Source organism: Oryctolagus cuniculus, chromosome 20 (assembly GCF_051225735.1).
Source record: "Oryctolagus cuniculus isolate XC-2025 breed Fujian yellow rabbit chromosome 20, ASM5122573v1, whole genome shotgun sequence".
Classification (NCBI taxonomy): domain Eukaryota; kingdom Metazoa; phylum Chordata; class Mammalia; order Lagomorpha; family Leporidae; genus Oryctolagus; species Oryctolagus cuniculus.
This window is the reverse complement of record NC_142886.1, coordinates 26,399,504-26,426,801: the sequence shown is the minus strand read 5'-3', so window position 1 is coordinate 26,426,801 and position 27,298 is coordinate 26,399,504. Positions and strand designations below refer to the sequence as shown.

Here is a 27,298-nt window from a genome sequence, read left to right as displayed (position 1 = left end):
TCCTCTTTTGCATTCCCTGCAAAGAGCAGACATGAGCGCGAATGACGAGGCCGTGGCCTCTGGGGTCCTTCGTCCCCAGCTCCCGAGAGGCACCCACTGCCACCTGCTGTCTGCCAGGCTGCAGGCCTGCTTCTGGGGCTTCCCAGCAGCGACCCTGCACCATGGGGTTGGGAGCGGGACCTCTTGACCGCCCCCCCCCCCCGACCTGCTGTGTATTCTGCACCCTACACACTGAGCTCACCACACTGCACGGCCCCGCTGTCCCCAGATTCTGGTCAGCTCGGGCTCAGCAGGGCCGCCTTTGCAGCAGAGATCTACCCCACTGTGCCACAGAACGCTCAGGGTGGACTGCGAGGGCTACTAGCGGAAGAGGCTCGGGAAAGTGATACTACACGGGCGGCAGGCCCAAGTCTCACAGCCCTGGAAACGGATGGCCAGGAGTACTTCTTGGCAGCCCCGCCGTTTGGTTTGGAGCTCGTGGTCGCATTCATTCTCCTGGCTGCCAGTCTCCTGGAGGAAGCACTGACCTTCTCACTTTAGGTCTCTGTATTTTCTGAGTTGTGCATCAGGGACGGGCTGCTCAGTATCAGAACTCAAGGGCCGCTGGCGAAGCAGCACCAGGAGAACCCTGGCTGCTTTCAGTCTCCCCGCTGCATCTTGGGAGATGACCAAGCCATGGATTTGGTGTTCCCTTCTCTCCTCTCATTCCTTTCTGGAAAGAGTTCAGATGGGCTGGGGAAAGATATTCGAAGCTTTCTGATCCAATGTAAATGAATCCTGTGGTGGGTAAATAATTTTCCTCTCTCCTTTGCTCTCCTGGGGTATTTTGATGAATAATGCTTCTCAACTCAGTTTATAAACATTCCCCTGGAGGTAAGAAGAATATTAAGCCCATGGCAGGTGTGCCATTAATGCCTGGGGCGGAGCAAAGAAGAAAGGAATCAAGGCCTTGAGGTTTCATAGAATTTTCTGGAAAGTTTTGGAGGCCACAGCTGGGAACAAAATGCCGAGGGCAGCGTTGGTGAAGCGTGGCCGCAGCTTCACAAGATCAAGTCTGGCCACCCCTCGGGTGGAGGCTGTGGGTATAGCACAGGATGGTCAGCAGTTTGTTCTGCTGACAACCACAGCATGTGTTTATCTGAAACAGCTCAGCAAGAAGCGTAATTAATTCATCAACCTCACCAAATTAAAAAAATTTGTTCCCTCTCAACCTCATTTGCTGACACTCAGGTTCACAATCTACCCCCATTTTAGTTTAAAAGCTTTCTTTTTAATATCCATTCTTGTTCAAGACTTACTGCCCCTTGACGTTCAAATATTTTTCAATATATGCTGTTACACTTTACCTGTGATAACTCACTTAGGGCTTTAGTTTCTTTGATTTGTCTCAAATTCCCCATTTTCTCTACTCTCAGAGAGTAGAGAAATTTACTGCCACAGCGCCACCTACTGGGAGGCCACTGGAGGAGCAAGCTATTTGTAGCTCAACTTTGACCCACAGAGTTGGAGAACCTGGCGACTTTGTTGTTATTTTGTGAAACTCTGGTCCCTCCTGGTAGCTACTAAAGTCTCCTGTTGTGGCCTAAAGTCAGCCAGTGAGAATGATAAAAAAAATGCCCTTATTTTACTGTTACTTTAAACTGGCCCTGACTTCACCGACTTTGATTTTTCTCTGTCCTCTAACTGTGGCAAGGGCTCCATATTGTTTGGGCAAGGGTTTGGCTCTGGCGAAAATAATTTGGGGAGATTCCAAAGATCCTGAAAAATGGAAAACAACATCCCACTTAACGCTATATTTGATCTTGGCCCAAAGAACAAGAAGTAAAATCTGAAACTGTCTTGAGGGGTCATGCTCTACCGAACGCCGCCACCCCACAACCTGCCAAACTACGTCTGTCTCTTGCTTTCTAACAGCAAAGGAGGGAGTCACCAGCTCAAACTCCCGCCTCCTGGCCCTGGGGAAAGAGGAACGTGTTGGGAGCAAGAAAGGGCAGGGGATACTGGGGCAAGTCTCTCGGGAGCCCCAGCACCTACATGGTTTCCTCGTGGAAGGAAGAGAAAAGAACCCGAGGGCCGGCGCCGCGGCTCACTAGGCTAATCCTCCGCCTAGCGGCGCCGGCACACCGGGTTCTAGTCCCGGCTGGGGCGCCGGATTCTGTCCCGGTTGCCCCTCTTCCAGGCCAGCTCTCTGCTGTGGCCAGGGAGTGCAGTGGAGGATGGCCCAGGTGCTTGGGCCCTGCACCCCATGGGAGACCAGGAAAAGCACCTGGCTCCTGGCTCCTGCCATCGGATCAGCGCGGTGCGCCGGCCGCAGCGCGCCAGCCGCGGCGGCCATTGGAGGGTGAACCAACGGCAAAGGAAGACCTTTCTCTCTGTCTCTCTCTCACTGTCCACTCTGCCTGTCAAAAAAATAAATTAAAAAAAAAAAAATTAAAAAAAAAAAAAAAAAAAGAAAAAAAGAAAAGAACCCGAGCCGTTCTGCTGAGAGCTGCCAGGCAAACACTTTCCCCGAACCTCAGAAGCGACTTCTAGATCCTCAGGGCTGAGGTTCCCCCGGGTTCACTTGATATGAACTTGGGTTCCTTCCTCTTGCTGTCTCAGGGACACCATGCAGTGGGGCAGGCACGGTACAGGGGTGAGCTGATGGCCATCCCCACACAAAAGGCGCAAGCTATGGTGCATTTTACCAGGGCCCAGGACAACACACACCTAATGTTGCTTCTTCCTGAAGTGAGACCTGCTAGTGGTCTGCATGAGCAGTAAGGTCCCTCCCACCAAGCACAGCCCAGTGAGTGCCTAAAGCCGGGGTGGGGGTGGGGGGCAGGAGAGGTGGGCTTGAGGACGCAAAGGCTGAGAGCAGGAGCTCCGGGCAGGGGTGAGGGCAGCTGGTGCGGCCTCCGTCCCTACCGCAATGGCAGTTGACACTATCAAATCAGCACGAGAGAAATGCCAGTTATCTAATCTGCCGCTCTCTGCTATTTTAGTTCACTATTACCACTTCAGAGCCCAAGAACAACGCCATGCTTATGAAGAGGGAAAGCCAACGACGTTGGCTTTGGGCCAATGGCCCTCTCTCCAGCCTCTTTCTCAGATTTCCAAATTTGCTGACTCCACGCCTTCCCTTCCATTGCAAATTTAGAACGCGTAGCCTGAGGACGGGAAGTCAAGGAGAGCATTATCACGGAGGACTCCGGCCCTCCCCTCGGCTGGGAGCCTCACACTGACTGTCCCGCTTAATGTTCACAATAAAGATGTAGTCGCCCACTGTCGGTGGCAAAGGACTTGGCGCTGTTTCCCAACCGTGCCCTGGGACCGACCACTGCTTTATCCAGACTGCCTGGGGGACAAAGCACACAGCTTGGCCAGACCTCGGCTGAGATCAGAGCCAGGAGGCAGACCCGAGCTATACGCATGCACACTTTAATACCGTGTTTACAGGTGAGTTCACTGGGCCACACAGGGGCTGGTGACACCTTCAAGGCAGCTGAGGAGTTCCGGTACAGGCAGAGACTTGGCCCGTCCCCGGGAGAAGCGCAAGCTTTCTGACTTTCTATGAGGGTGGCTTTGCCTTCCTGCTGCTGCCAGCAAGCAGACCCTGCCCTCTCCACAGGACACCCCTGCAGACTGCTGCGGCTCCAACGCTGAGGTGCCAGATGGTCACTGACTGACTGCACAAATTGCTGGAACTCCATCACAGTCAACGAGATGGATATGGGCCAGGTAGGATACAGCCAGTGAGGAGCTGGGAGGTTGCCGGCATCTCTGGGCTCAGGGGCCCACACCCCTGACTCTGCCCCTCGCATGCTGGCATCTCTGGGCTCAGGGCCCCTCACCCCTGACTCTGCCCTCTTGCATGCTGGCATCTCTGGGCTCAGGGCCCTGCACCCCTAACTCTGCCCCCTTGCATGCCAGTGCAGCACACCTACTTTCCCATGATGCACCTGAGCTTCCTCCAGCATGAAGGTACCACACTGAACATGAGTAAGCTGAGGCCCACTTGGAGACACCATGCAACATTCCCAGAAGCACCAACACTATGACCTAGCAGGTTAAGCCGCCTCCTGACATGCCAGCATCCCATATGAGCACTGGTTCGAGTTCCAGCTGCTCCACTTTCAATCCAGCTCCCCACTAATGCACTTGGGAAAGCAGCAGAAGATGACCCAAGTGCTTGGGCCCCTGCACCCATGTTGGAGACCAGAATGAAGCTCTTGTACCTCACTTTTTCTGTTGCTCTTCCTTTCAAAAAAAAAAATTTCCCAGGGAACATCACTTGCACTGAGCCACGCTCAAAATCCACCCCATTTGTAGATTCACTAGGGTACCACCCTCTACCTGATCAAGGGGCCACTGAGCCGGGGGCATGCGCGGTCCCCTCGTGCCATGAGTCCCTCCTCCTAAGGCTGCCTGCACTCACCTGTGAACGTGTGCTCTACCTCCCAAATAAATCCTGCTCCCAGTCTTCCTCTTTACCTATGCCTCTGCTTTGAATTCTTTGCAGTTTTCAAAAATGTATTTATTTATTTGAAAGTGAGAGTTCCATCAGAGTTCCACCTGCTGATTTACTTCCCAGATAGCCACCAAGGCTGGATCTCGGCCAAATAAGCCAGGAGCCAGGAGCTTCAGCTGGGTCTCCCACGAGGCTGCAGGGGCCTATGCACTTGGGCCATCCTCCACTGCTTTCCCAGGTGCATTAGCAGGGAGCTGGATAGGAAGTGGAGTAGCTGGGACTCGAACCAGCACCCATATGGGATGTGACATAGGTGGTGGCCTCAGCTGCTACACCATAGCACCAGCCCCTATGCTTTGAATTCTTATCTTACACAGAGGCGAGAACCTGGAATAAACACAGCTGGGGACCTTATCCCCACAACATCATAAAAGCAAAATGGTGATTAGGAGATAGATAGGGAAAATGCCCGAGCATCACTCCAGCATGCTTGCCAGTTTTCTTTAGCTAAGCATCAGGAACACTAGGAAAGTCACAGAGCAGAAACAAATTTGAGGGAGTTCAGAGGCCCGGAGTCATGCGCTGGCAGAAGCAGCACATGACAGGTGACCTAAACCAGGTTCAGGGTGATTCACTATTACCTTAACACAGCAGTGGGGAGAGGTCAGCGCCGGCAGCAGGGAGAAGTGGGGACAGGTCAGCAGGGAGAAGTGGCGACAGGTCAGCGCCGGCAGCAGGGAGAAGTGCAATGTCTTCTCCTTGCTCCACGGTTTCACGCTGATCCAGATTCAGCACCACTGTCACTACACCTACAGCATTCCCACGAGATGATTCAGCATGAATTCATGGCCAAGACGCTGCCAGTGTGACCCCTCCAGACACCTCAACTTTCCAGGGTGCACACGCAGAGCTCAACATTTCATGTATCACTCAGACACACGAACGATGGACTTGGGGTCTCCCAGGCTCCGTAAGTGGCTCTGGCTGAGGACATCTGAAGAGCCGAGCAGTCGGCATCCTTCAAACTCACCCATGATTCTCAGCCATCACTTGTCAGGGCATAGAAGTTCCAAGAGGAGATTCTGCTTTCAAAAAGTAGCTACCATGAGGCCAATGCTGTGGTGCAGTGGGCCAAGACTCTGCCTGTGGAGCCGGCATCCCACATGGCACCAGTTCGTGTCCTGGCTGCTCCTCTTCTGATCCAGCTCTCTGCCTGTGGCCTGGGAAAGCAGTGGAAGATGGTGCAAATGCTTGGGCCCCTGCACCTGCGTGGGAGACCCAGAAGAAGCTCTTGGCTCCTGGCTTCGGATTGGCCCAGCTCTGTTGTGGCCATTTGGAGAGTAAACCAGCAATGGAAGACCTCTCTCTTTCTGTCTCTCCTTCTATGTTTTTAACTTTGCCTTTCAAATAAATAAATATTTTTTTAAAAAAAGTTAAAAAAAAAAAAAAGGAACTACCATGGGGCCAGCATTGTGATGCAATAAGTTAAGCTGCTGTCATCCCATATGAGCACCAGTTCAAGTCCCAGCTGCTCTGCTTCTGATCCAGCTCCCTGCTACTGCACCTGCGAAGGCAGCGGAAGGTGGCCCGAGTGCTTGGGCCCCTGCCATCCGTGAGGGAGTTATAGATGTAGTTTTGGGTTTCTGGCTTTGGTCTGGCCCAGCCCTGGTCATTGCAGCTATTTGGGGGTGGACCAGGAAATGGAACACTTCTCTTCCTCTCGCTGTCAATCAGTCTTTCAAATAAATAAAACAAAAACAAAAACAGAAACAACACTACCATGTTACCTTCTGGGTGGGGGTAGTGGAGGGAGCAGAGTGTGAGTTAGTGCCATGGATTACTTATTGAATTCTGGTTCTAAGGTTTTAAATGGAGAGCAAATCTGTATGTTCTTGTAAGCGTCTGGCCTGGGTGTAGTTACGGAACCCCCCCAATACACACTGCTTCGTTAACCCTCTCAGTGAGCGCGTGAGGCACGTAGTTGTCCCAGGCTTCTCTACGATCTTGTGGCCATCTCAAGCCTCCACCTGGACTCCCGAAAGCCCATGCTGGCTCCTGACTGCTGTCCTGACCACGCCAAGCTCCCTGTGTGGCTGAAGCTGCCCTGCCACCTCGCCACTCTGCCCTAACGCCAGCCACTCTGACCATGGGGGCTCCTGGAACACAGCACATCTCCACTGCCCCCCCCACCCCCGGACCTCCTTCTGCCCCGTGCTTTCGTTCTGGCTGACAGAAGTCTCAGCTCAGATGCTGCTTCTTCCAGGAAGCCCATCGTCCCAGTGCTTGAAGAACTGGGCACGGCTGCTTGGGCTCCAACATGTTGAACCAGGGCAGGCACTGTGGCAGAGGGGGTTAAGCCGCTGCTTGGGACAACTACATCCCATACTGGAGTGCCTGGGTTCGAGCCCCACCTCTGCTTCTGACCCAGCTCCCGGCTCATGTGCCTGGCAGAAGAAGACGGCCCAAGTACTTGGGTTCCTGCCACCCCAGCAGGAGACCCGGATGGAGTTCCTGGCTCCTGATTTTGAGCTGCTCAGCCCCGGCTGTGAGGAGCGCTGGGGGAGTGAAGCAACAGATGGAAGATCTCTTTCTTTTCTCTCTCTCTCTCTTCTCTCTCTCTCTCTCTCTCTCTCGCTGGGGGAGTGAAGCAACAGATGGAAGATCTCTTTCTTTTCTCTCTCTCTCTCTCTCTCTCTCTCTCTCTGTTACTCTACCTTTCAAATAAAGAAATAAATCTTTCTAAAAACTACCGTCCCATCATTTCCTAGCTGCGAGACTTTAGCCATGTTTCATAGTCTGTGTCTTTGGCTCTTCAGCCATGCAATAGGGAACACAGCTGTTACGTTGTCTAGCTGTTGAGTGAACAAATGAGCTACTACATGGAAAGCATCCAGAGTGTGTCTGACACAGCCAATTTTCACCGACGTCCAGGTGACTCTAGGTGACCCTCGCACTGACGGGACCCACCACGTCGCACGGTCTCCGCTAACGTCCCCTCCCGGAGTCCCCGAGGGCAGCACCTGCCACGGTCCTCTTGTCTGTGTCTCAGGGTCCAGCACAGTGCACACTAAGTGATGAATGCTACCGCGGTGCTTGTTACTAATTAGTGCTTTTCAGAAATGAGCGGCTGCGTCTGGACCCACCTTGCGTATCGTACAGGCACGTCCTCCCACACAGGGGCCTCAGCCCCTCAGTGCTGGCCACAGACTGGGACCTTAGCAAGACAGACTCAGAGCAAAGACCAGAGCGCCTGCCCTGCACGCGTGTGGGAAAGACAGGATCCACCTCCCAGAGCTGATGTGAGGATGCAGTGAGAGCCACGACATGCAGAGATACCACAACACGGAAACGCCAATCACGCAGCGCACTTTACTGAACACCACGAGCCTGCACGCTCCACAGGCTGGGGAGCTTCATTTAGCCCAAACCCATCCCCACCCCACCCCACCCCCCAAAAAAATATCCTGGGATGTCAAAGTGATTCCAAATAAAAATGTACTAAAAATGCACTCGAATCCTCTTTGGAGGCAGAGGAGTTCACCAGCGCCAGGGCTGGTGCCCACTAACCTGTGGGGCTGGGCATGGGCACAGAGGCCGTGGAGTTAAGGCTGCTCTGGAGTCCATTCAGCTGCCCTTCCGAGGAGGAGCCCCTGGAACACAAAGGACTTGGGTCAGACCAGCACGTGGACAGGCAGGGTCAAGGGCAGGCCCTCCGACGGCTCTGCCTCCTGCTCTTCATGTTCCCCTGGCTGCTCTCAAGACTGTTCAAACGTCATCTTATCAGAGAGGACATCTCAGGCCGACCTGCACCCCTGTTATCAACACTTCAGAATTTATTGCCACGTCCTCCCTGGAACGTAACTTTGGGAAAGCCCCGGCTTTGCTCACTCTGCACTTCCAGGGCCTCGCACAGTGCCTGCTATATCACAGGCATACAACAGGTGCTTACTCAGTAACTAGGCTGAGCGCCTGGTGCTGATGCGGGTGATTCACAAGAAAACAACAGAAAACAAGTTTCATGTGGAGCAGTGGTTCTCAACTGGGAAGAGACGTCCCACCGTCCACCTCTGGCACTGTCAAGAGAGCTGTGGTCATTACAACTGTGGCTGCCATTAGCAGTGGGTGGGCAGAGGCCAGGAATACTGCTAGGCAGCCTGCAGTACACAGGAAAGGCCCAAACAAAGAGCTATCTCGTCCAAGATGTCTACAGGGCTAAGGGTGAGAAACGTCACACAGCATTTCCCTTCACGCCAACTTCGACAGAAGACAGGACAGAATGTATTCCAGAGAGAGCTGGACGTGCCCCAGCTATGTGTCTCCAAGATCCTGCAACCATCCTGATATGCCACAGACCACGCCAACAACACCTGCGACAGGCATTCTTGCACTTCTTGCACTGCATTTATCAAAGTTACAATTAGGAAACTGTAACTGGTTGCTTAACACCTGTCATCTTTGGGAGAATGTAAGCTTCATAAAGACAGGGTATGGCTCAGTCTTATTCACTGCTGTAACCCTAGCTCCTAATTTTGCAATTTGTGCCTACTGGACAGTTAATAAATATTTTTTGAAAGGATCTGAATCTGTTGCCTACAGAAGCACACTTATTCGTTGGGCCATCTACCTTGATTTTAGCTGATGTGTGAACATTTTGCCTGAGAAGTGAGAGCTCCCATTAATTCAGTTCTTTGTGGGATATTTTTTTTTGGTCATCCTTGATGAGCAATATCTGACACAACCTTTACAACCTGTTTCCAACCATTTGTTCTCTCTCTCTCACACATACACAGTCACACACACACAGGCCTCATAAGCATTCCCTGCATTAGGTACTAGTGGTGGACACACACGTTAAAGCAGCTACATAAGACACACTGCACAAAGCACCAGAGGGAGTCGGAATGGCGGTGACGGTGAGGGGCGAGGTCCAGGGCGGTCTCTGTGAGGAAATCAAAGTTCTGAGAAACAGGCATGAGCTAAGAGCAGGGCGGAACTTCCTGAGAGGAGACAGCATCACACAGGTTCAGAGTGAGAAGGGGCTGGGGGGGTGGGGCAGGGACCTGTAGATAGCAGCAAAGGGGGTGGGATGGTGGGCACAGCCCAGGCTGACAGGAATCCTCCAGCCCCACCTGTTAACTGTGCAGCCCTCCAGGCCCGTCTACGTGGGGCTGAGTCAGGGCCCTGGGTGCCCAGGTGACTGCCATCACCACAGAAGTCAGGGCATCGCGGGCTGGCACTCCAGGATGGCGACTGCGAGGTGCAGCTGGAAAACTGGGAAGAGGGTGCCCATCCCCCAGCCCCCAAAACACATGGCCCAGCAGGTGCAGGCTCACATTGCCTTACAGCCCCGCCCACATTGGGCACTCTGATTGGACAACAGGGAAACACAGCGGCAGGGGAGAAACCGACAGAGGCTGCACCATCCCACAAACCTGGCTCTCCACAGCTGCCTCGGAACAGCTTCCACATGACCCAGGAACCCACCCAACTATGTGCAGCCTGCTATTTGCTCCTCCAAGTCCCGGGGAAGAGGGAAAGCTCTGGAGGGCCTAGGATGGGGTCCTTCCTGGACAGACAGGTCGAAGCCTCAGGGCCAAGGTGCTTGCTTCTGGGGCTGCTGAGTGGGATGAAGCCACAGGCCTGGTCACCGTCTCACAGAGGCACCCCGAGGGCCAGAGGCGGCGAAGGAGAAGTCACTGGGGGGTTAGGCTCAGTGCATTCTGGGCCCCCCAAACCCTCTAACCTCCTCCTCCTCCTCTCCGGAACTGCTTGCCCACCCTCTATCTCCCGAGGCTTTACCCTGTTCTCACCCGGGATCTCCCGACCCACCCAAGGCCCCGTGCCCAGCTCCACTCACTCTCCACCATCCTCCAGCCCACCAGCTCCCACCTCTGGCCTTAGGAGCCCGCAGAGTAGGAATCTGAACGTTTTTAATGACTCCACTGTTTTTAGCATAGGGTTCCCTCCCATTCCACAGCAATCCAAGGGGTATTCTTTCTCTCCCTCTCTCATTTTCCTTCTTTAAAGATTTATTTGAAAGTCAGAGTTACAGAGAGAGAGGGAGAGAAAGCCAGAGATATTCCATCTTCTGGTTCACCTCCCTAGTGGCCTCAATGGCCAGGGCTGAGCCAGGTCAGAGCCAGGAGCAGGAGCTCTGTCTGGGTCTCCCACGTGGGTGCAGGCCCAGCACGTGGGCATCTTCCACTGATTTTCCAGGCCAAAACAGGGAGCTGGATCAGAGTGGAGCAGCTGGGACTTGAACCAGCGCCCACATGGGATGCCAACCCCTCGTGTTTTCATTTTTACTTCGGTGTATGGATTGAAACTTTTTGCATTCGCTATAAATCTATCTATATGATTTATAATACAAGTTGAATGACTTGTTGAATTTAGTATCAGTATGAAATATTAGTGCTAAACTGTTGAGGACTATAGTCATTCAGAATCTAGAAGTTAACAAAAATTTGCTATTAAAACCAAAATATAATTAATTAGTCATCTACAAGGAAGAAATCTCAAAATTATGCTTAAGATTCCCCAGGAAGGGAAGGCTCATTTGAAGTGGACAAATCATCTCTTAAAATCTATTACTGGGGTCGGCACTGTGGCGTAGTGGGTAAAGCCACCGCCTGCAATGCTGGCATCCCATACGGGCGCCGATTCGAGTTCCAGCTGCTCCACTTCCGATCCAGCTCTCTGCTGTGGCCTGGGAAAGCAGTGGAAGATGGCCCAAGACCTTGGGCCCCTATATGTGCATGGGAGACCGGAAGAAGCTCTTGGGCTCCTGGCTTCAGATTGGCACAGCTCTGGCCATTGTGGCCGTCTGCGGAATGAACCAGCAGATGGAAGATCTCTCTTTCTCTGCCTCTGCCTCCCTGTAATCCTGCCTTCCAAATAAATAAATAAATCTTAAAAAAAATCTATTATATACATTTTCTTTGCCAGTGTCAGAATAAGTCACTGTTCAAGTATGTGGCTTGTACCAAGGGGCCATGTTGTCTGAGACATGGATGAGAATGACACATCCATAGCCATCCGAGAGGAGACTCTGGAGTGAAGTTTTCTACAGAAACGCTGCGGCACAGCATGGTCCAGGCCTGTTCTCTCTGCCTTAGGCATACGGACGGTAGGGCACTGGGATGAGACAGGCTCATGGGGCTGAGACTGAGAGCCTGCAACACGATTCCTGCCAGCCTCCCTGAGCGGGACAGCACACGAGTCAGCCGCGTTCTTGCCGACTATCTTTCTTTCTCCCTGCACAGCTGCGTGCAGAGTTAAATGCACGCTCAAGGCGCCTCCAGGACCTGCCGCTTTCTGACCAGTGCATACGTGAGATATGAAGAGGTGGCTAAACACAGAGAAGACTGGAGTTGTAAAAATGTCAGGAGTCTCACAGTGAGAAATGCTGAACAGATGAGATGAGAAAGGTGTCATTAACTTTACATTACAGCTTGAGTTCAAACCCGGGAAGAGTGACCGATGGAGCATCCAGACCTTAGTTCGTCTTCTTGGAAAGGCCCCAGCGTCTGAGATGGAGTCAAAGGTTAGGAGTCGGAAGCTTGGCACGGTCTCAGCTGTGGTAACGGACCTAGCCCAGGCCCTTCTCTGTCCACCATTATTAAAAACTGCTCAAGGGCAGACTGCTGCCTATTAACCCAGCCACTTAAAAACTGTAATCAGGAACGTGGCCACGTACAGTGGCAATGAAAAATTAGGAGAATTCCATTAATAGCGACAGGTTTCTTTCAACTAAGGCAGTATCTCTCCTTGGGTGACATCCACAGCTTGCTCCTAGAGTTTCCTTAAACACCAAATGTACACAGCCTAACTCCAAATTGGACCACTCACTCTACCCCATTCACTCACACTCCTCTGCCTCACGTGAAGTCTGACAAGCAGCCTGACGTGGGCATTACTCCTGCTCTCCTGGGTCTTTCAGAGAAGTTCTCCAGTGATGCAATGCAAACAAATACCATTCCCGTCAGATGTGCGCCCATCATCCGGAAGAATTCTTCCTGTGCAAGTATCTCCTTAGGGACTACAAGCCTGGGTTAGAACCCAGGCTCTGCTCCGATTCCAGCTGCCGGCTCCTGTGCACCCTGGGGGTGGGGTGGGACAGGTGATGCCTCAAGTAGTTGAGTCCCTGCCACGTACAGGGGAGACTCAGACTGAGCTCCTGGCTAGCTACTACAACCTGGTCCAGCCTGGGTTGAACATGGGAAGTACACCAGCAGATGGGAGATTCCTCTCTCTATCACGCAAATCATTTTACCAAAGAAACCCATCCTTCATAGCCAGCCCCCGTAACAAGGCACCACCGGCCTAAGAAGGCGGAAACGCGCAATGCCCCACGGTCTGCTTGGCCAGCAAGGCTCCTGCGGGACAGGTGGTCCGCACTTCCCTTCCTGGTGCCTTCCCCTGTTCTTCCGCTTGCCCTTCTTTTTGATCAGTGCAGACTTTCCTCCGAGTGAGAGAATTCAGGACGATCTGTTGACAAAGCTGCCTCAGTTAGGTACCATACCGTTTCTTTTTGGGTTCTTTTCAAGGCTTTCCGCATCTCTGACGCAGGGCTACCAGCTTTAGCTTGGGTTCACGCCAGCACATCAGAGAGGAAGCGTCATAGAAGGAAGGCCCTACGAAAGACAGACGCTCAAGACGACAGACGTGCTGACCTCCCCAGGACTGCGATACGACAGACACGGCTGCATCTGTGAAGGTCCTGAAAACAAACACCCCGAACTCCATCACTGTACAGAACACGGACGATAGCCGACCTTCAATTCCCGGGAGAGACGGAATCTCAAGAGTGGAAGTAAAGTTAAAGAACTGAATCTGGGGGTGGGGGTGGGGAGGGACACATGTCCTCGGGGTTCTCTTAGCAAAGGTTTATTCACAGAGCAAGCATCTCGAGTTTTCCCTACAGCATGCCTACCATAGCTGTATCCCTTTCATCTACCAGACCACAGATTAGATGTGCATTGCACCAACAGAGGCTAACGTGCTAATCCTTAGAGAATAACAATTACAACATTACTATCTGGGGTCCAGCTCCAAAACATTCAAGAAATATTTCCCGAGGTCAGGTTTTGAGCAGCAGTGGTAGCTGGGCCTCTGTTTGATAAAAACACGACCATTACCCATTCCGCCATGCTTGCTGTGACACTCCTTTCAGCTCCTGACGCTGTTTCCGTGGTCTGTCCTTTCTTTTATTCACCAGTCTTCCCAGAGGAGAGTCGCTCTACTGGCCATCAATGTCATTCATTCCTTCAGCAGATATTTAAGGAACACCTACCATGTGCCAGATGTGGCTTGAGGCTGTTCTCTCATGCTCCGCCATAAGTTCTGTGTTTTTTTCTTTTCTTAATATTTACTAGTTTACACCACTGTCCTTCTAAAGCTTTTCATATTAAATAACTCGTATTTCTGCTTAAAATTTTTTTAAATAAGTATTCTATTTATTTGAAAGGCAGACAGAAATTGGATGGGGGAAATAGAGAGAGAGAGAGAGAGACAGACAGACAGACACATCTTCCACCTGCAACAGCCAGGGCTGGGGCAGAGTGCAGTCCAGAAGCCTGACCTCAATCCAGGTCTCCCACACGGGTGACAAGAACTCAACCTGCAAGTGGGCAGAGCACACGGAGAGGCCACAGAGGAAGGCGGACACATTGCAGGAGCCATGAACGCCAGAGTAAGGATCTCAACTTTCTCTTGCCTTTTAGAAAAAAGGTTTGAAGAACTATTTTAGAGATGATATGGAAAAAATGTTTCCTAGATTGATTTGGAAATCCTATTCCTTTAAGAAGAAATCAATCTGGCTAGTCTTCAAAGTTCTATCTTGTTCTGCTTGGGTTTTCTTTGCTTTGCACCCACGTAGCGGGGCACAGCTGCACAGCCGGTGCTCTGCTACTTCTGCAGTATCCTCACGTCTACTTTGTCTTTTCTTTGAATCCCCTCTTCTCCAGCAGAAGTGTGCTTATTTCCTCCTCCCTGTTCCCACACCTAACCTAGATGAGGTTTTGATCTTATCAATTTTATTGGTTACCACTTTACATTATTTTTCATCTTTTTTTCCTTTATTTTTAAAAGATTTGCTTATTTATTTTGAAAGAGTTAGAGAGAGAGAGGGAGAGACAGACAAGAATCTTATATCTTCTGGTTCACTCCCCAGATGGCCACAATGGCCAGGGCTGAGCAAGGCCAAAGCCAGGAGCTTCATCCAGGTCTTCCAAATGGGTGGCAGGGGCCTAACACTTGGGTCATCCTCCAGTGCTTTTTCCCAGGCACATTAGCAAGGAGCTGGATCAGAAGTGCAGCGGCCACATGGGATGCCGTGTCCCAGGCAGTGGCTTTCCCCGCTGTGCCACAGCGCCAGCCCTTTGAGTTTCTTTTACCTATTTTTCTTAGCTTTGTTTCTCTGTCCCCTTTCTAACTTCACAAGGTAAGTGCTCAGCTCAGGTTTGACAACTATGTGGCATGCACATTCAGCACCCTCATCATCTGCCCTGTCTGTGGCAGAACTACTCATCCGGCGAAGCCTTTGCCCTGCCCCCACACTGAGCTCAGAGGAAGAACTCAACAGTTCTTTTCAACACAACACTCTGGGCCCTCAGCGGACCCCAGCGTTATCAGCTGAAAGCCAACCTGCCATTTGTATCTTGGCTTGGCAATTTCTTTTCAATCTTTCTATATTTTAACAATGGAAATGTGGGCAGACATTTGGCCAAGTGGTTAAGTCTCTAGCGCTCCACATCAGAGCGCCTGGGTTTGACACCCAGCTTCCAGCTCCTTACTCCAGTTTCTTGCTAATGCAGAGCCGCGGAGGCAGCAGTGTGTGGCTGAAGTACCTGGGTTTCTGCCACCCACATGGGAGCCGACTTAGTTCTAGGATCCTGGCTTCAGACCTGGCCCAGCCCCAGCGGTTGTGGGCACTCAGCAGCAGATGGGAACTCTGTCTCTGCTTCTCAAATAAAAAATAATTCAAAGAAGAAAAAAAAAAAAAGAAAATGACTAAGATTATGAATTTACCTTTGAGTGCATCCTTGGCTCTCTCTAATTATTTTCAGTATAGTCTGCAATATAATCTTTATCTAAGTTCCTTAAAAATTTTAAATAGTTAAAATGTTTTAAAATTTCCAAATTATTTGGGTGTTTTTCTAGTTTATTTTAATATTTCATTTTACTGTCAAGTGGTCAGAGAAAGAGGCCGGTATAATTTTTACTTTTTTGAAGATTTAACTGAAGTATCCTAGTTTTTAAAACTATTCAGGGAGGCCCTGCAGAGCCCAAAGTTGTGTGCCTATCAATTCAATATTATTGATTATATCATTCAAAACCCTCATGTCCCTGGACAGCCTGTTAATTCAATAATATTGATTATATCATTCAAAACCCTTGTGTCCTTAGGTTATGCCCTTTATGCCCTGATTTGCCTACAGTAGTGACTATTGTAGTCTCTCTCTGAAATTCGTTATTTTAGCTCAATCTGTCTTTCCTCTCACTTTGTTTCTTGCACACTTTTCCCCTAGAAGCTCTGCTAGTTTGTCCTTTAGTTTGCATATGTGCTGTTCTGCAAAGTCCAGTCTCCACACACCCTGTCTGGCCCCATCTGCCACTCGGGTGTTCTCAGCCCTGGGCCCTCCCCTGCCCTGAGACCACTGCGTGCTCCAGGGTCACACGGGCAGCACTCTACACGTCGAGCTTGTCAAGAACATACATTAGGTTATTTTCTACAATGCTGCAACCCCTCGGAATCTTACCCGTGGGGCCTTCTTCTAAGTTACATTATCTGAGACGTTATCTGCACATCACCAGGCCCCATAATCTTTCAGTACTGGCTCATCCTCCAGGGCCTGTGTTCAGCGAGGAAGTGACATGGATCACGTAGTTCAGAGGGAGACGTAAGTTCCTGTCCGAGTCTTTTAAAGAAGGGTTTTCATATCAGATAAGGAAGAAGGGAAGCGAGCGGTGGGAAGTATCTGGCAGTTTTATCATCACTTCGACAGCCACTTTAACATCCCTGCTGGCCGGGACGAGAAGACCTTAATTTAAAGTGCACCAAAATGAATCACTGAAGGAAGGGCCAGGGTACACTGCCTCCCCACTGGGCCATCCACGACCACGGGGATGTCTGGCCAGGAGCCACCCTTCTGACTGCTGTCACTTCCACACCAAAAGCACCTCCCCAGACATCCTAAAGTGACCACGCACGTCCAGATGGCCGGAGAGTGGTGAGCAGACCCGCCTCCTCCCACCTGCAGGCCCCACCCCTTAGAGCAAGAGGCTGGGTCGCTGTGCCAGGGCTCCCGCTCGCTTCCGGGACCACACTGCTCAGGAGGGCGCTCCCGCCGAGCCCCTTCCTTCCTGCGCGACCTCTGACCGGAGTCTCCCAGCACCTTCAGTGGGGCAGTGGCACTGGCTCGTCCGGGTAGGGCTGTCTCACTTGTCATTTCAGGGGTAAAATGGAAGTGGAAGGGGAGGCTGCTGAGTTCCCAAGTGCTTACGCTGTCCACGTCCAAAAGCACTCTTTTGGGATGACCGACCTGCCACTTGCTGTCCGCGTGTATCTGAAGGGGCCGACAGGGACTCTGGAAACCACTGGTCTGCTGGGAAGAGCCTGTGGTTAGCACAGTGGTGGTCCGAGTCCCAGTCTGGCTCTCCCAGCGCCACCTGTGCACCCTGCTACACTCGCAGCCTCATCCCATGCCTCCATTCCTTCATCTTCCAGCAGGGAGATGCTACATTTACATGTTTTGGAAATACATGACTTGGAGGATCCTACTTTAAAGAGGAATAGGCCACAGGTTTGAACGTTTTTCTTGAGACGACACAAAATAAAGGGCTGAAAGACGATGGCTAAGCCTGCACGCTGACACCAATCTCACAACAAGGACTCTGGGATGGCCCTGACTCTCGAATGCTTCTTGCTGGAACCGTCTCCCTCTCCTGGCTCCCAGGTGTGAAGACGGAGCAAGCCTGGTGTGCTTGGTGCTCACCTCCACATTCTCCTGACCCTCATTTCTGCGCACCTGACCCCATGTGTCCAGGTCACACTCACTGGCATCTGGTTTCCCCGTGCTGCTCGGCTCCCTCCTCCTGCCCCAAACACCACTGTCCTGGGTGCTGACACAGAACAGCAGGCACTCTGAGGTCGCCCGGAGGCAGCGTGGCGGGGACAGGCAGTGCCAGCTGTGTAACGGAAAGCCCCCAGCTCAGCCTGCGCTTCTGAAACGGCTGTCTCTCAGAGGAGGTGCCCAGGCTCCCACAGCTTGGCCCCTGCCCTGTCATGCTCATCCCTGGCCTATGGGCTTTGCCTACGTGCCTGGCAAATGTCAGTTCCCAGGTTTCTCTGTGTTTCCTGGACAGTAGGATTCTGGCTCTGAATAAAAGGTCATTTGTGAGAAAGAGACGGCTCGGATGCATGCGTTTCTTTGTCGGCTGTCACCCTGCTTAGTTCGGCTGCCCGCTTGGAAGAAATACCACAAATAGTTTTGAAAGGAGGATCTGAAGCGGGTACTAAATTATGAAGTGTTGCAAACATTAGAGAGGGAAAACCAAGAAAGGCTATTGGCACTAAGGAAATGGTAAAAGAGAGAGAAAAAAGAAAGAAAGAACAAAGAAAAAATTCTAAATCATTCTCTTCACAGAACTGATAATCAAGACTTAGGGGAGGAAATATGAGTAGATGAATTCAACAACTGTAACAAGAACCACTGGGCCAAGGGGAGATGGAGAAAATGGCCATAATGCATCGGGATTAAAAAACGTGCTCATAAAACAGTTTTCAACGGAACGGACAGAAAACAAGTCATTTTGGCTAATTATTCAGTAGGGACAGTGGTTTTTGTTTTACAGATGGGAAAATGAAACCATCAGAAGAAAAGTGGCTTGAATATGATCGTAAACAAACAGGACCCTGCTGCTCGGATTCCCACTCAACTCCCTTTGCACCAAAATCCCAGTGAAGTGTCATCTTTTCTGTTCTATTGTTCAGTAAACTCAACCCTCTAGGATGTGGAAACTTTGATGCTCTTGGAAAGTGCTTCTATATTTGTCTGATGCCAACTTCTGTGCTGGGAGAAGTCTGAAGTTCAACCCAAAAAGCACAGGGCTTGGCGTGGTCCGGAGCTCATTACGACTCCTCGTTAGCTGTGTCATTCCTGAGCGTGACTCAGTATCACCAGTCATAACCGAGGGCTTCTGCTGAATCGGGGCTGAGCCAGCGCACAGGCCGGGGAGACCCGGGCGAACGAAGCCATACCTCTTGCAGGAAGAAAAGTGCAAACTTACCTGAAAACTTCTTGAAATACAACCTTTGTGTTAACCACAGCAAATCCTCCCAGTACCGTGGCACACGCTACTTGTGCCTACCAGGCTTCACCTTTGTGCCTAATGTTCATTAATCATTTGCTTATTTCTTTAAATAACCCAATGAGGCAGGCACTATTATTATTCCTATTTTAAAACAGGAAAATGAGTGAGTCATGGGGGTGTTAAAATGCTTGCTATGCTGGCTAGGAACAGAAGTTACGTTATAATAGTCAGGATCCTTCAACCAAGCCTGAGGATCCTGGTTTTGGGAGCCATGAAAAGTTTCTCTGGATTCAAAATAACTTCATTGCTCCAAATAAAGGATGGAGATGAGTTCACAGAAGTGCGCCAGTGAGAGCTGCTTCATATGCTACGCCCTTCAAACGCACCACGGCAACCTAAGAGGTTAGCAGTGGGAACACTGGGCAACGTGTGCGCCAGGGCTCTCTGTACCATCCTTACTACCCTTATGGTCAATCCCAACCGAACACACAGTTTACTTTTTTAAAAGCTGTATCTGGATGCTCCAGAGAGGGAGGTGGCCCTGAGAGGAAGGCCTCGGCATTTGGTAGATTCTCTGGCACGCAGGAGGGGGTGAAGGTTCTTCACATGTGAAACCACGCGATTCCGTCAAAGTCGGAAGTCTGTCTGAAGACGCTCGCGGGCCCCTCCCAGCACTGCACTTCTCGTGTCAGGGAGGGCGTACTAAAGTCTCCCTTAGCGCTAACTGAGCTTTGCAGAACCGTGCTAGGGTTTTAAAGGCAAATTGGAAACTATTTCCTGGAACAACACCTCACAGCATGCCTTTTGATACTTGGATTACATTTCTTAAATTCTGAAGAAATCTTTGCTTTTCCCCTCTTCTGTGCATTTTTGATGCTGAGCTGTTTCCGGTTTTCCCACACTCCTGCCTGTCACAGAGCAAAAACCACAAAAACGCAGCGAGGCGAAGTTTGCCCAAAGAGCTGCGATTCCATCTCGGGAGGCTGCAGAGCCCTCCCGCCAGCAGGGAGTTCAGGGCAGTGAGCAGCATCTTCAGCCAGCCCTGCTGCCTGGGCCCGCCTCTCCACCAGCGGGCCACTGAGGGCCATCTCAGGTGCCGGCCATGCTCCGAGACTCCACAAACAAGGAGCACTCTGGCAAACTCCCCCTTCCCCCCCGACTCACCGGGTCTCCCAGTGAACTGCAGGCTTCTCCCACCTGTGGGGGCTTAGGACGTGCAGGCTGAGGACTGCTGTGTTCTTAGGTGTGCAGGCCTTGCCCAGGGCACGCCACCTGCATTAGCTCTGCTGATGTTTACCAGCTGACCTTGAAGTACCTGCTCTCACTGTCTTGTTTTTACACATGGGGAAACTGAGGCCAAGAGGTTAAGTCGTTTGTAACTCATCCAAGGTGTGGATTAGCAATGCGTGGCATGGGAGTCTGAATGCCGACAGTGCGGCTCCAGGATCTGTCTCCGCTCTGTCGAGGGGGCGGGGACACACAGCTTCCTTTCTGTTCCGCTCCAGGCATTCACCCTGAACCACAGCCTTCCTACTGACCTTCCTCACCACCCCAGAGGGCTCCGCAGTCAGGACAGCGCCAGCTCCTCCCAGGACAGCGCTTGGTACTCAGCAGGCACTGAGTAAATATTTGTTGGATAAATGAATAATGGCAGCAGTATAATTAATACAGCCACAAAGGACTGTTTTCAGTTCAGAGGCACGGGGAACGGTAACTACTGCTTCTGTGTCCTCGGATTCATTCTTAAGACTGAAATTGATCTTGTGAAAGACAAATGAATGAGGAGCTTTAGAGAGAGCAAGACCCGCACACACGGGAACGGCCTGGCTCGTCCAGATGTCTCTGCAAAGTCCTCCAGTTTTCAACTGAAGAAGGGCTGCTAGAACTAATGCTTTAAGCCATTTAGTTCACTGGCTAACCAGGGAGAAGAAGCGTCCAGGTTCCTTACTGGTGACATCTGATTCAGGCAAGGAAGTGTCTTACTGTTATATTACTACTGCTCTAAGACGGTTAGTCTACAAGAAGAAACAGGAACCCTGTTCCCACAGAGCTTGGTGGCTGACATCAGTGCAGTTAGCCTCCCCAGAAGAACTCGCGATCCCGTGCCTTCCCACTCAAGTGCCTGCAAGTCAGCACACAAGGGAGGAGGAAGGTGCTGACCCTCAAGGGGAAGGGGAAAGACCTGATCAGGAGCAGCTGTATCAGGAAAGACGTTTTGCTTCTCTGCTGCGAGCCCACGGTTCAGGACTCCTGACCTGGTGCAGCGTCTGACTGCAGCCTGCCACAGGCCAGGGAGTTCCTCTGTGGTCACCTGGGAAGCCTCACACAACAGTGCCCGCCCCTCCCAGGGGGCAGAGCCCCGCTGGCCTTTCTTCCCCAACAGGTGTCCGCGTTTCCGCCACTTGAGTGCAAACTGTCTTGAAGGCTCCGTAAATAAAACAGTATTATCAGTTTCGAATAGATACAACTCCAAAGAAATTGAATAGCAGATTATGGAAAACTTACTTGGAAGCCCTCTGGGATGTGGCCTTTCTGAGCGCTTGCTTGTGATTGGCTGGGGGCCTGGGGACCAGGGAGGAGGAGGAGGTTGGAGGCGGCACCGTTTTTTGTGGCAGACTGGTTGGCCTCGGGCCACTGGCTGTGGCACTGGAAATTCTGCAGCCTGCGCCATTACTCATTGTCCATACATTGGAGTTGGGTAGTGCCTGGCTGCCAAAGATCGCCTACAAGAAAAAGAAAAACAAAATGATCCGTGGAGGTCCCTTCAGAACCCACTTGCTGGTCTCTCGCTGGCTTGTCGCCTTTGGGGCGGGCGAAGGAGAGAGGGCACAGGGCGTCTCTGGGAGATGGAGTCTGGGGAGGGCGGGCGCCAGCGGGGCTCAGGGAGATGGAGTCGGAGGCCAGCGCCCGCGGGGTGTTTCGGGAGACGCAGTCCTCTGACACGCGAAGCCCACGGGGACTACTGGGAGAGGGAGTCCTTTGAGGCCTGGGAGATGGAATCTGAGGTGGGCGCAGGTCTAGACACACACAGAAGGGTAGGATCGTGGGGCAGAGTCGAGATGCTCCTGCTGAAACGGTAACCGGGGCTCCGATCCAGAGCACTGGGGTGTAACACGTGGGGCCACACACACGACCTCTGGTCTCTCTCCTAGTTTCTTTCATGGTCAAATTCAACAGATTTTGAATGAATGTCTCCTGCTGGGTGTCAAGTACTAGAAACAGCACTCGGAGCAAAACTGACTTGGAGCTTTTCAGGGATTCCGGTGCACCCCAGACCTCTGAACAACTCCAGGTTTGCACGCTGTGGCAAGGGCTTTGGGAGTACAACAGAGAACAGGAGTCAGGCCAGGCAGGGCCTGGAGAGCTATTTTGAGAATCCTAGCTCAGTCACACCTTGTTGACCTAATGATTAACATATGGTTTTTCATTTGAAAACACTCCCGAAGTAAAACTGCTAAATACAAGTTCCTATATGAATGAAAGATCAGTGCCAGGGAAGCTAGGCCTGTGATTAGACAAAGGCCCAAACATCACCACTGGAACAGCACAGGTGCCTGCATACCTCTGTACTGACGATGTAAACACGCGTTTCCTTCAAAGAGAGGACTAACAATTCTTACAAGCTTGTTTGCCTCACTAGAAACCACATTCTTGTGTCACAAATATTGTTGCTTCAGTACTATCAGCACTGCTTTTAATTTGCGTGCATTATAAAAATATCAAATGTAATATGACAAGAAAATAACGTAACTGTCAAAACATACAGCACTCGTTATTAAAAGGATCTCTGGCTACTGATTTGCATCCATGGACACGACCTGCAAAGAAACCAGGGGGGAGAAGGGTGCCCTTTTCCCAGGCGAGGGCTTCCAGGCAGGCTTCACTGGCATTATTTTAGTCCTTCATGAGTTTTATTTTTTCAGATTTCAAAGTCGGATGGGGTAGCTTTAGTTGAATGTTAGCCTTTCTACACTCATGCTGTGCAGTGTCCCACTGCAAGGAAATGTGGCCAAAGGCTCTGAGTAGGCAGGGGTGAGGGGGACCCTGGGGTCTCATGTGGAGTCAGCGTGTTTGACAGGGAATAAAGTCCCGAGGTAGATCTGACTGTTTTCAAACCCATCAAGCTGAGATGTTGCCCCCCTCCATGGTCCACCCGCAGGGGAAGTGCAAAAGCTATTAACTCTTCTCCACCCGACCCAAGGCAGAGGGAGAGAAAGACGCAAGGGCCTGGGCAAAGCTGGGAGGCAGGTGCTCTGAGCAAGCACACGTGGGGAGGTCTGCAGACAGCTCCTGAGGGCCGCAGAGCCCTGAACTTGGTCACCCCATGGCTCTGAGGACAAGTCACCACTGCGTCCAGCCAGGGGCCATGCCTCTGGGACGGGCTCTGACACAAACTCCTATCCACTTGCTGTTTCTGTATCTGATGGCTCAGAAGCAGGGTGAGGGACCCAACAGGATGGAAGGAAGGGAGGGAGGGAGGAGCAGGCTGCCTGGGTGCCTATTTTCACCACCAGTACGGGCTTAGATGGGAGCAACACCTGGGACCTGTCTCATTCAAAATGGCAGGGAGGCCAGAAATTGGAATGAGGGCCGAGAAGTTCTCCACAAGCCACAGTCATAACCACTCTGGGAAATGAACTCGTTCCTCACGGGGCTGACCTTCTCATGTCTTCAGGGAACCTCCAGGGGTGACAACATCCATTCTCACTCACACACACACACTCCCAACACGCTCACACACCTGCACAGCACAGTTCTGGAAGGATACAAGAAACCGGTTATCCCCACGGGGAAAGAACCAGGAGTCAGCGGGGAGGGAGACTGTTTCCTACATATCACTGGTATCTTTTGAATTTTAAGCTGTGTATAGTTATTTATTGATAAATAAATATCTAATAAAATAAATTAACTATTAAAAAGACAGAAGGAAGTGTGGTTTTAACAGCATTTAATCAGGTAACAAATTGACTCTCAGTACCAGCCGAAACAACCAAGTGAAGCCCAAGTTTCAAGCTGCTGGGGACAGGACTCCCTGTTGGATTGAGGAGAAGGAACTGACTGTCCATCACCAGCTGCAAAACCAGACGAGGCCACCAGGGAGAGGAGGAGGGGCCAGGATAGGTGGAGGAGAACCTGGCCTTGTAGACCAGTGTGCCTGGGCTCAAGTGCAGGCCTTGCCACGTGAGAACTTCCCAGGTTAGTTAACCTCTCCTAGCTTCAGCTTTCTCACAAGCGATTACAATGATTTCTCCGGATTATTGGAGATGAAAAGGAGCCCATGAAGGTAACTCCAGCCCAGCTGCTCAATCAGGGTTTCTTGATGTGAATACCAGGTGTGTAGTAGACAGTCAACAAGCGGGCCACTCTTCCTCAAACTTCTATCTTAGTCTCCTAAAGAGCCAAAGGACCCAACAACAGACGAGTTTTCCTACCAGTAATCAGCTGTGAATGGTAGTTGGTTATGCATTTTTCAACATAGTTTCCTAATCTTACCATGACACTCAATAGCTGAGAAGGCAAATTGTGACAATGGAAACATACGTTAGGTTCCCCAAATCACATTTACTCAATTGTATCTGGGACAAATAGTCTCTCCTTTTCTGAACACTTGCAAAAATATATTTGTATGTCTTGTTCTACTGTTAGTAACTCTACCTTGTATCATGGCCCCGTAACAATGTACTTTTAAAAAAATTTTTTTTTGACAAGCAGAGTGGACAGTGAGAGAGAGAGAGAGAGAGAGAAAAGTCTTCCTTTTTCCGTTGGTTCACCCCCCAATGGCCACTGCAGCCGGCGCACCACGCTGATCCGTAGCCAGGAGCCAGGTGTTTCTCCTGGTCTCCCATGCGGGTGCAGGGCCCAAGGACCTGGGCCATCCTCCACTGCACTCCCGGGCCACAGCAGAGGGCTGGACTGGAAGAGGAGCAACTGGGACAGAATCCGGTGCCCCGACCGGGACTAGAACCCGGGGTGCCGGCGCCGCAGACAGAGGATTAACCTATTGAGCTGCAGCGCCGGCCAACAATGTACTTTTTTACCCTTCTGGACAATACATGTTAGAATGGGCTGGGTTTATAAGGGAAGCGCCTGCAAGGTAACACATTCCATAGAATGCCAACTAAGGTTTATTTATTTGAAAGAGCAACACAGGGAGAGAAATCAGGAGAGACAGGGATTGTCCATCTGCTGGTACACTCCCCAAATCGACGCAATAGCCAGGACTGGACCAAGCCAAAGCCAGGAGCCAGGAACTCCATCTGGGTCTCCCATATGGGTGCAGGGGCTCAAGCACTTGGGCCATCCTCTGCCAGGTGCACTAGTAGGAAGCTGGATCAGGAGCTGGGCAGCCAGCACTTGACCCGGTGTCACAGGTGGTGGCTTAACCCACTGTACAACTACTAAATGTCTATACAAGAAAATAGGCAAATATGTATTTACATCTAGATGGAATTCTGCAGTAGGCTAATTCTCTGGACCTTGAGCAGTGCCTAGTGTGTGTCCAGCTCCCATCCAGTCACAACATGTCAGTAAGCCTTTTTGCAGACTTGCCTTCCGAGATGCACGTTTTGTGATGGGATCTTAGACACTGCCATTTAATGTAAGATGAGACTTCTCTTTGGACTGCAAAGTAAGTCAGGAGAACTTACTGCCCAGGAGACTGCCCTGGGCCTGGATACAATCGGGTCTTCCTTCTCCCTGGTGATACTACCGTGATTCTGTCTGGGAAATCACGTGGGCCCGGCTAACAGCTCACCTTTCCTATTCTCTCTCGTAGCTAGGTTAGGTTACCTGGCACAGTTCAGGCCGCGAGATGTGAAGAGCAGTTTCTAGGTGTGGTTTTGGGGGGAAGCCCTTCCATGGGCCAGGCTGGTTGGTCCACACCTTTTGCCCTGTTTTTCTCCCACCTGGAATGTGGAAATCTAGCTAGAGGTTGACAAGGAACAGTGGGAACGTTATCTGCAAAGAATTACAAGGCATGAGGACAGAAGGGGAACGTGTCTGAGGGTACCAGGGAGGGCTCTTTCTGGGAGGGCCTGCCTCCAGATTCCTAACTACACAGCAAAAACAAATAAACCTCTAGACTGCTTACGCTGTTGGGGCCAGAAAGAGTTCTGTTACTTGCAGCCGAATGGCATCCTAACTGATAGGACAAATCATTCTCCAGCTACCACAGATTCAAAGCTTGCTTAAGCGTTAGTACAACAGAGACTCATTGCCTGTTGGAAGGCAGATAACCCTTCCAAACACAGTAGAAGGCTTGCAGGTTGTGCTCTGTGGTTGGGTAATCGTGGCCCAGGTCTCTGACGGGACAGTGAAATGGTTATGATTGTACATCATCCGGAACCCTGCAGTCAGTGGTGGACTCATTCACAGGTGACTCATCGACACCAGGGCTGAGCGGGATAGAATGAAAGCAACCACATCCGATAACAAGAAACCCAGGAGAACACTCAGGCCACGTTTAAAGTGGATGTGTTTGGACTCCTAGCAGAAAGGGCCTCTTCAATATCCCCACAGCCTGTAACTGGCCCCAGCCCTACAACTCCACCAGCCCCAGATCGTGTGAGTGGTTTTGTCCTGCTACTCATTCATAAGCGGACAGAAGGCTTACATAAAGTGCTCTTTATAGAACTTCCAAGAATGTGAGGCTTAGATATAGGCTACTAGCAGCACAGGGATGGGGGCTGTGCTGTCATCCGTCAGTGTCCCGGGAATAACGGCGCTCTGTATGCACCGCCCTCTCCCTCGGTCCCGGTCAACATACACAGGACTCTCGCTTCTCTGCCGGCTGTGGGAAACAGCCACACTGCAGCAAGGCAGCTCAGAGAAAGCTGCAGTTTGAGGGTTGGCTTGGCCCCAGGCAAAAGACTGGGAAGGCCTTCCTTCTCCCACAACAGAAGGGGACTCGTGGGTGGGAAGGAGGGATTTCTGATAGAACACAGACAGCAACTTGGAAGTTACGGCAAGCAAGATCTGGGCTCTCTTACTAGAAAGATAATACTGTTCAGAGATTAAATTCTGGGAGTTTTTTTTTTTTTTCTTAATTCCTTCCAGAAAAACACTCCTTTTAGCCTTCACTCGGGCTCGGGCTTCCTGGTGGTGAAGCAGAGCTGGATGGCTCTGCAGGGAAACACTCTGTAAGTTCAGTTTTCGAGAATTAAGGGAGATAAAGCAGGCAAACGCTGATCTCCGGCAGAGGATGTTAGTTAAGGTCTCCTCGTGCCTGTTTCACTCCGATTTAAGAAGAGCTAACATCTCTGAGCACTATCCTCCCCACGTCAGAGTCTGTCCTAACCTGGGTAAAGCTCCCGTTTACACAGCTCACACAGAGCCACTCCCAGGATGTCCCTGCCTGTCAGCTCGAGCACTGGGGTGGTGTACTTCTTGAGCACATTAAGCCACTGGTCACTCACCTGACCACGGTTAAGCCGAGTGCCGTTCAAGGAATGAACACATTGGGACTTTTGTACAATCCCAGGATACTTTAAAAACCTCAAGGCCAAGGTGAAGGTGACAGTAGCTGTTGCTATTCTA

At 51.2% G+C, this 27,298-nt stretch overlaps 1 protein-coding gene across 23 annotated transcripts in view; it reads right to left on the bottom strand.

The window, feature by feature from the left end:
* TTLL5 (tubulin tyrosine ligase like 5) overlaps window positions 1–27,298 on the bottom strand; it is a 278,203-nt gene that overhangs the window by 39,097 nt on the left and 211,808 nt on the right. For 19 of the 23 annotated variants that reach the window (XM_070065290.2, XM_089322397.1, XM_017349414.4 and 16 more), the window contains 2 exons: window positions 21,269–21,486; window positions 8,018–8,100 (listed from right to left, as the gene is read on the bottom strand). In XM_070065290.2, the coding sequence (XP_069921391.1) occupies window positions 8,018–8,100; window positions 21,269–21,486 (301 nt within the window). The remainder of the gene's footprint in view (window positions 1–8,017; window positions 8,101–21,268; window positions 21,487–27,298) is intronic. The other 4 variants (XM_008272023.5, XM_070065292.2, XM_089322408.1 and 1 more) reach the window with 1 other exon arrangement.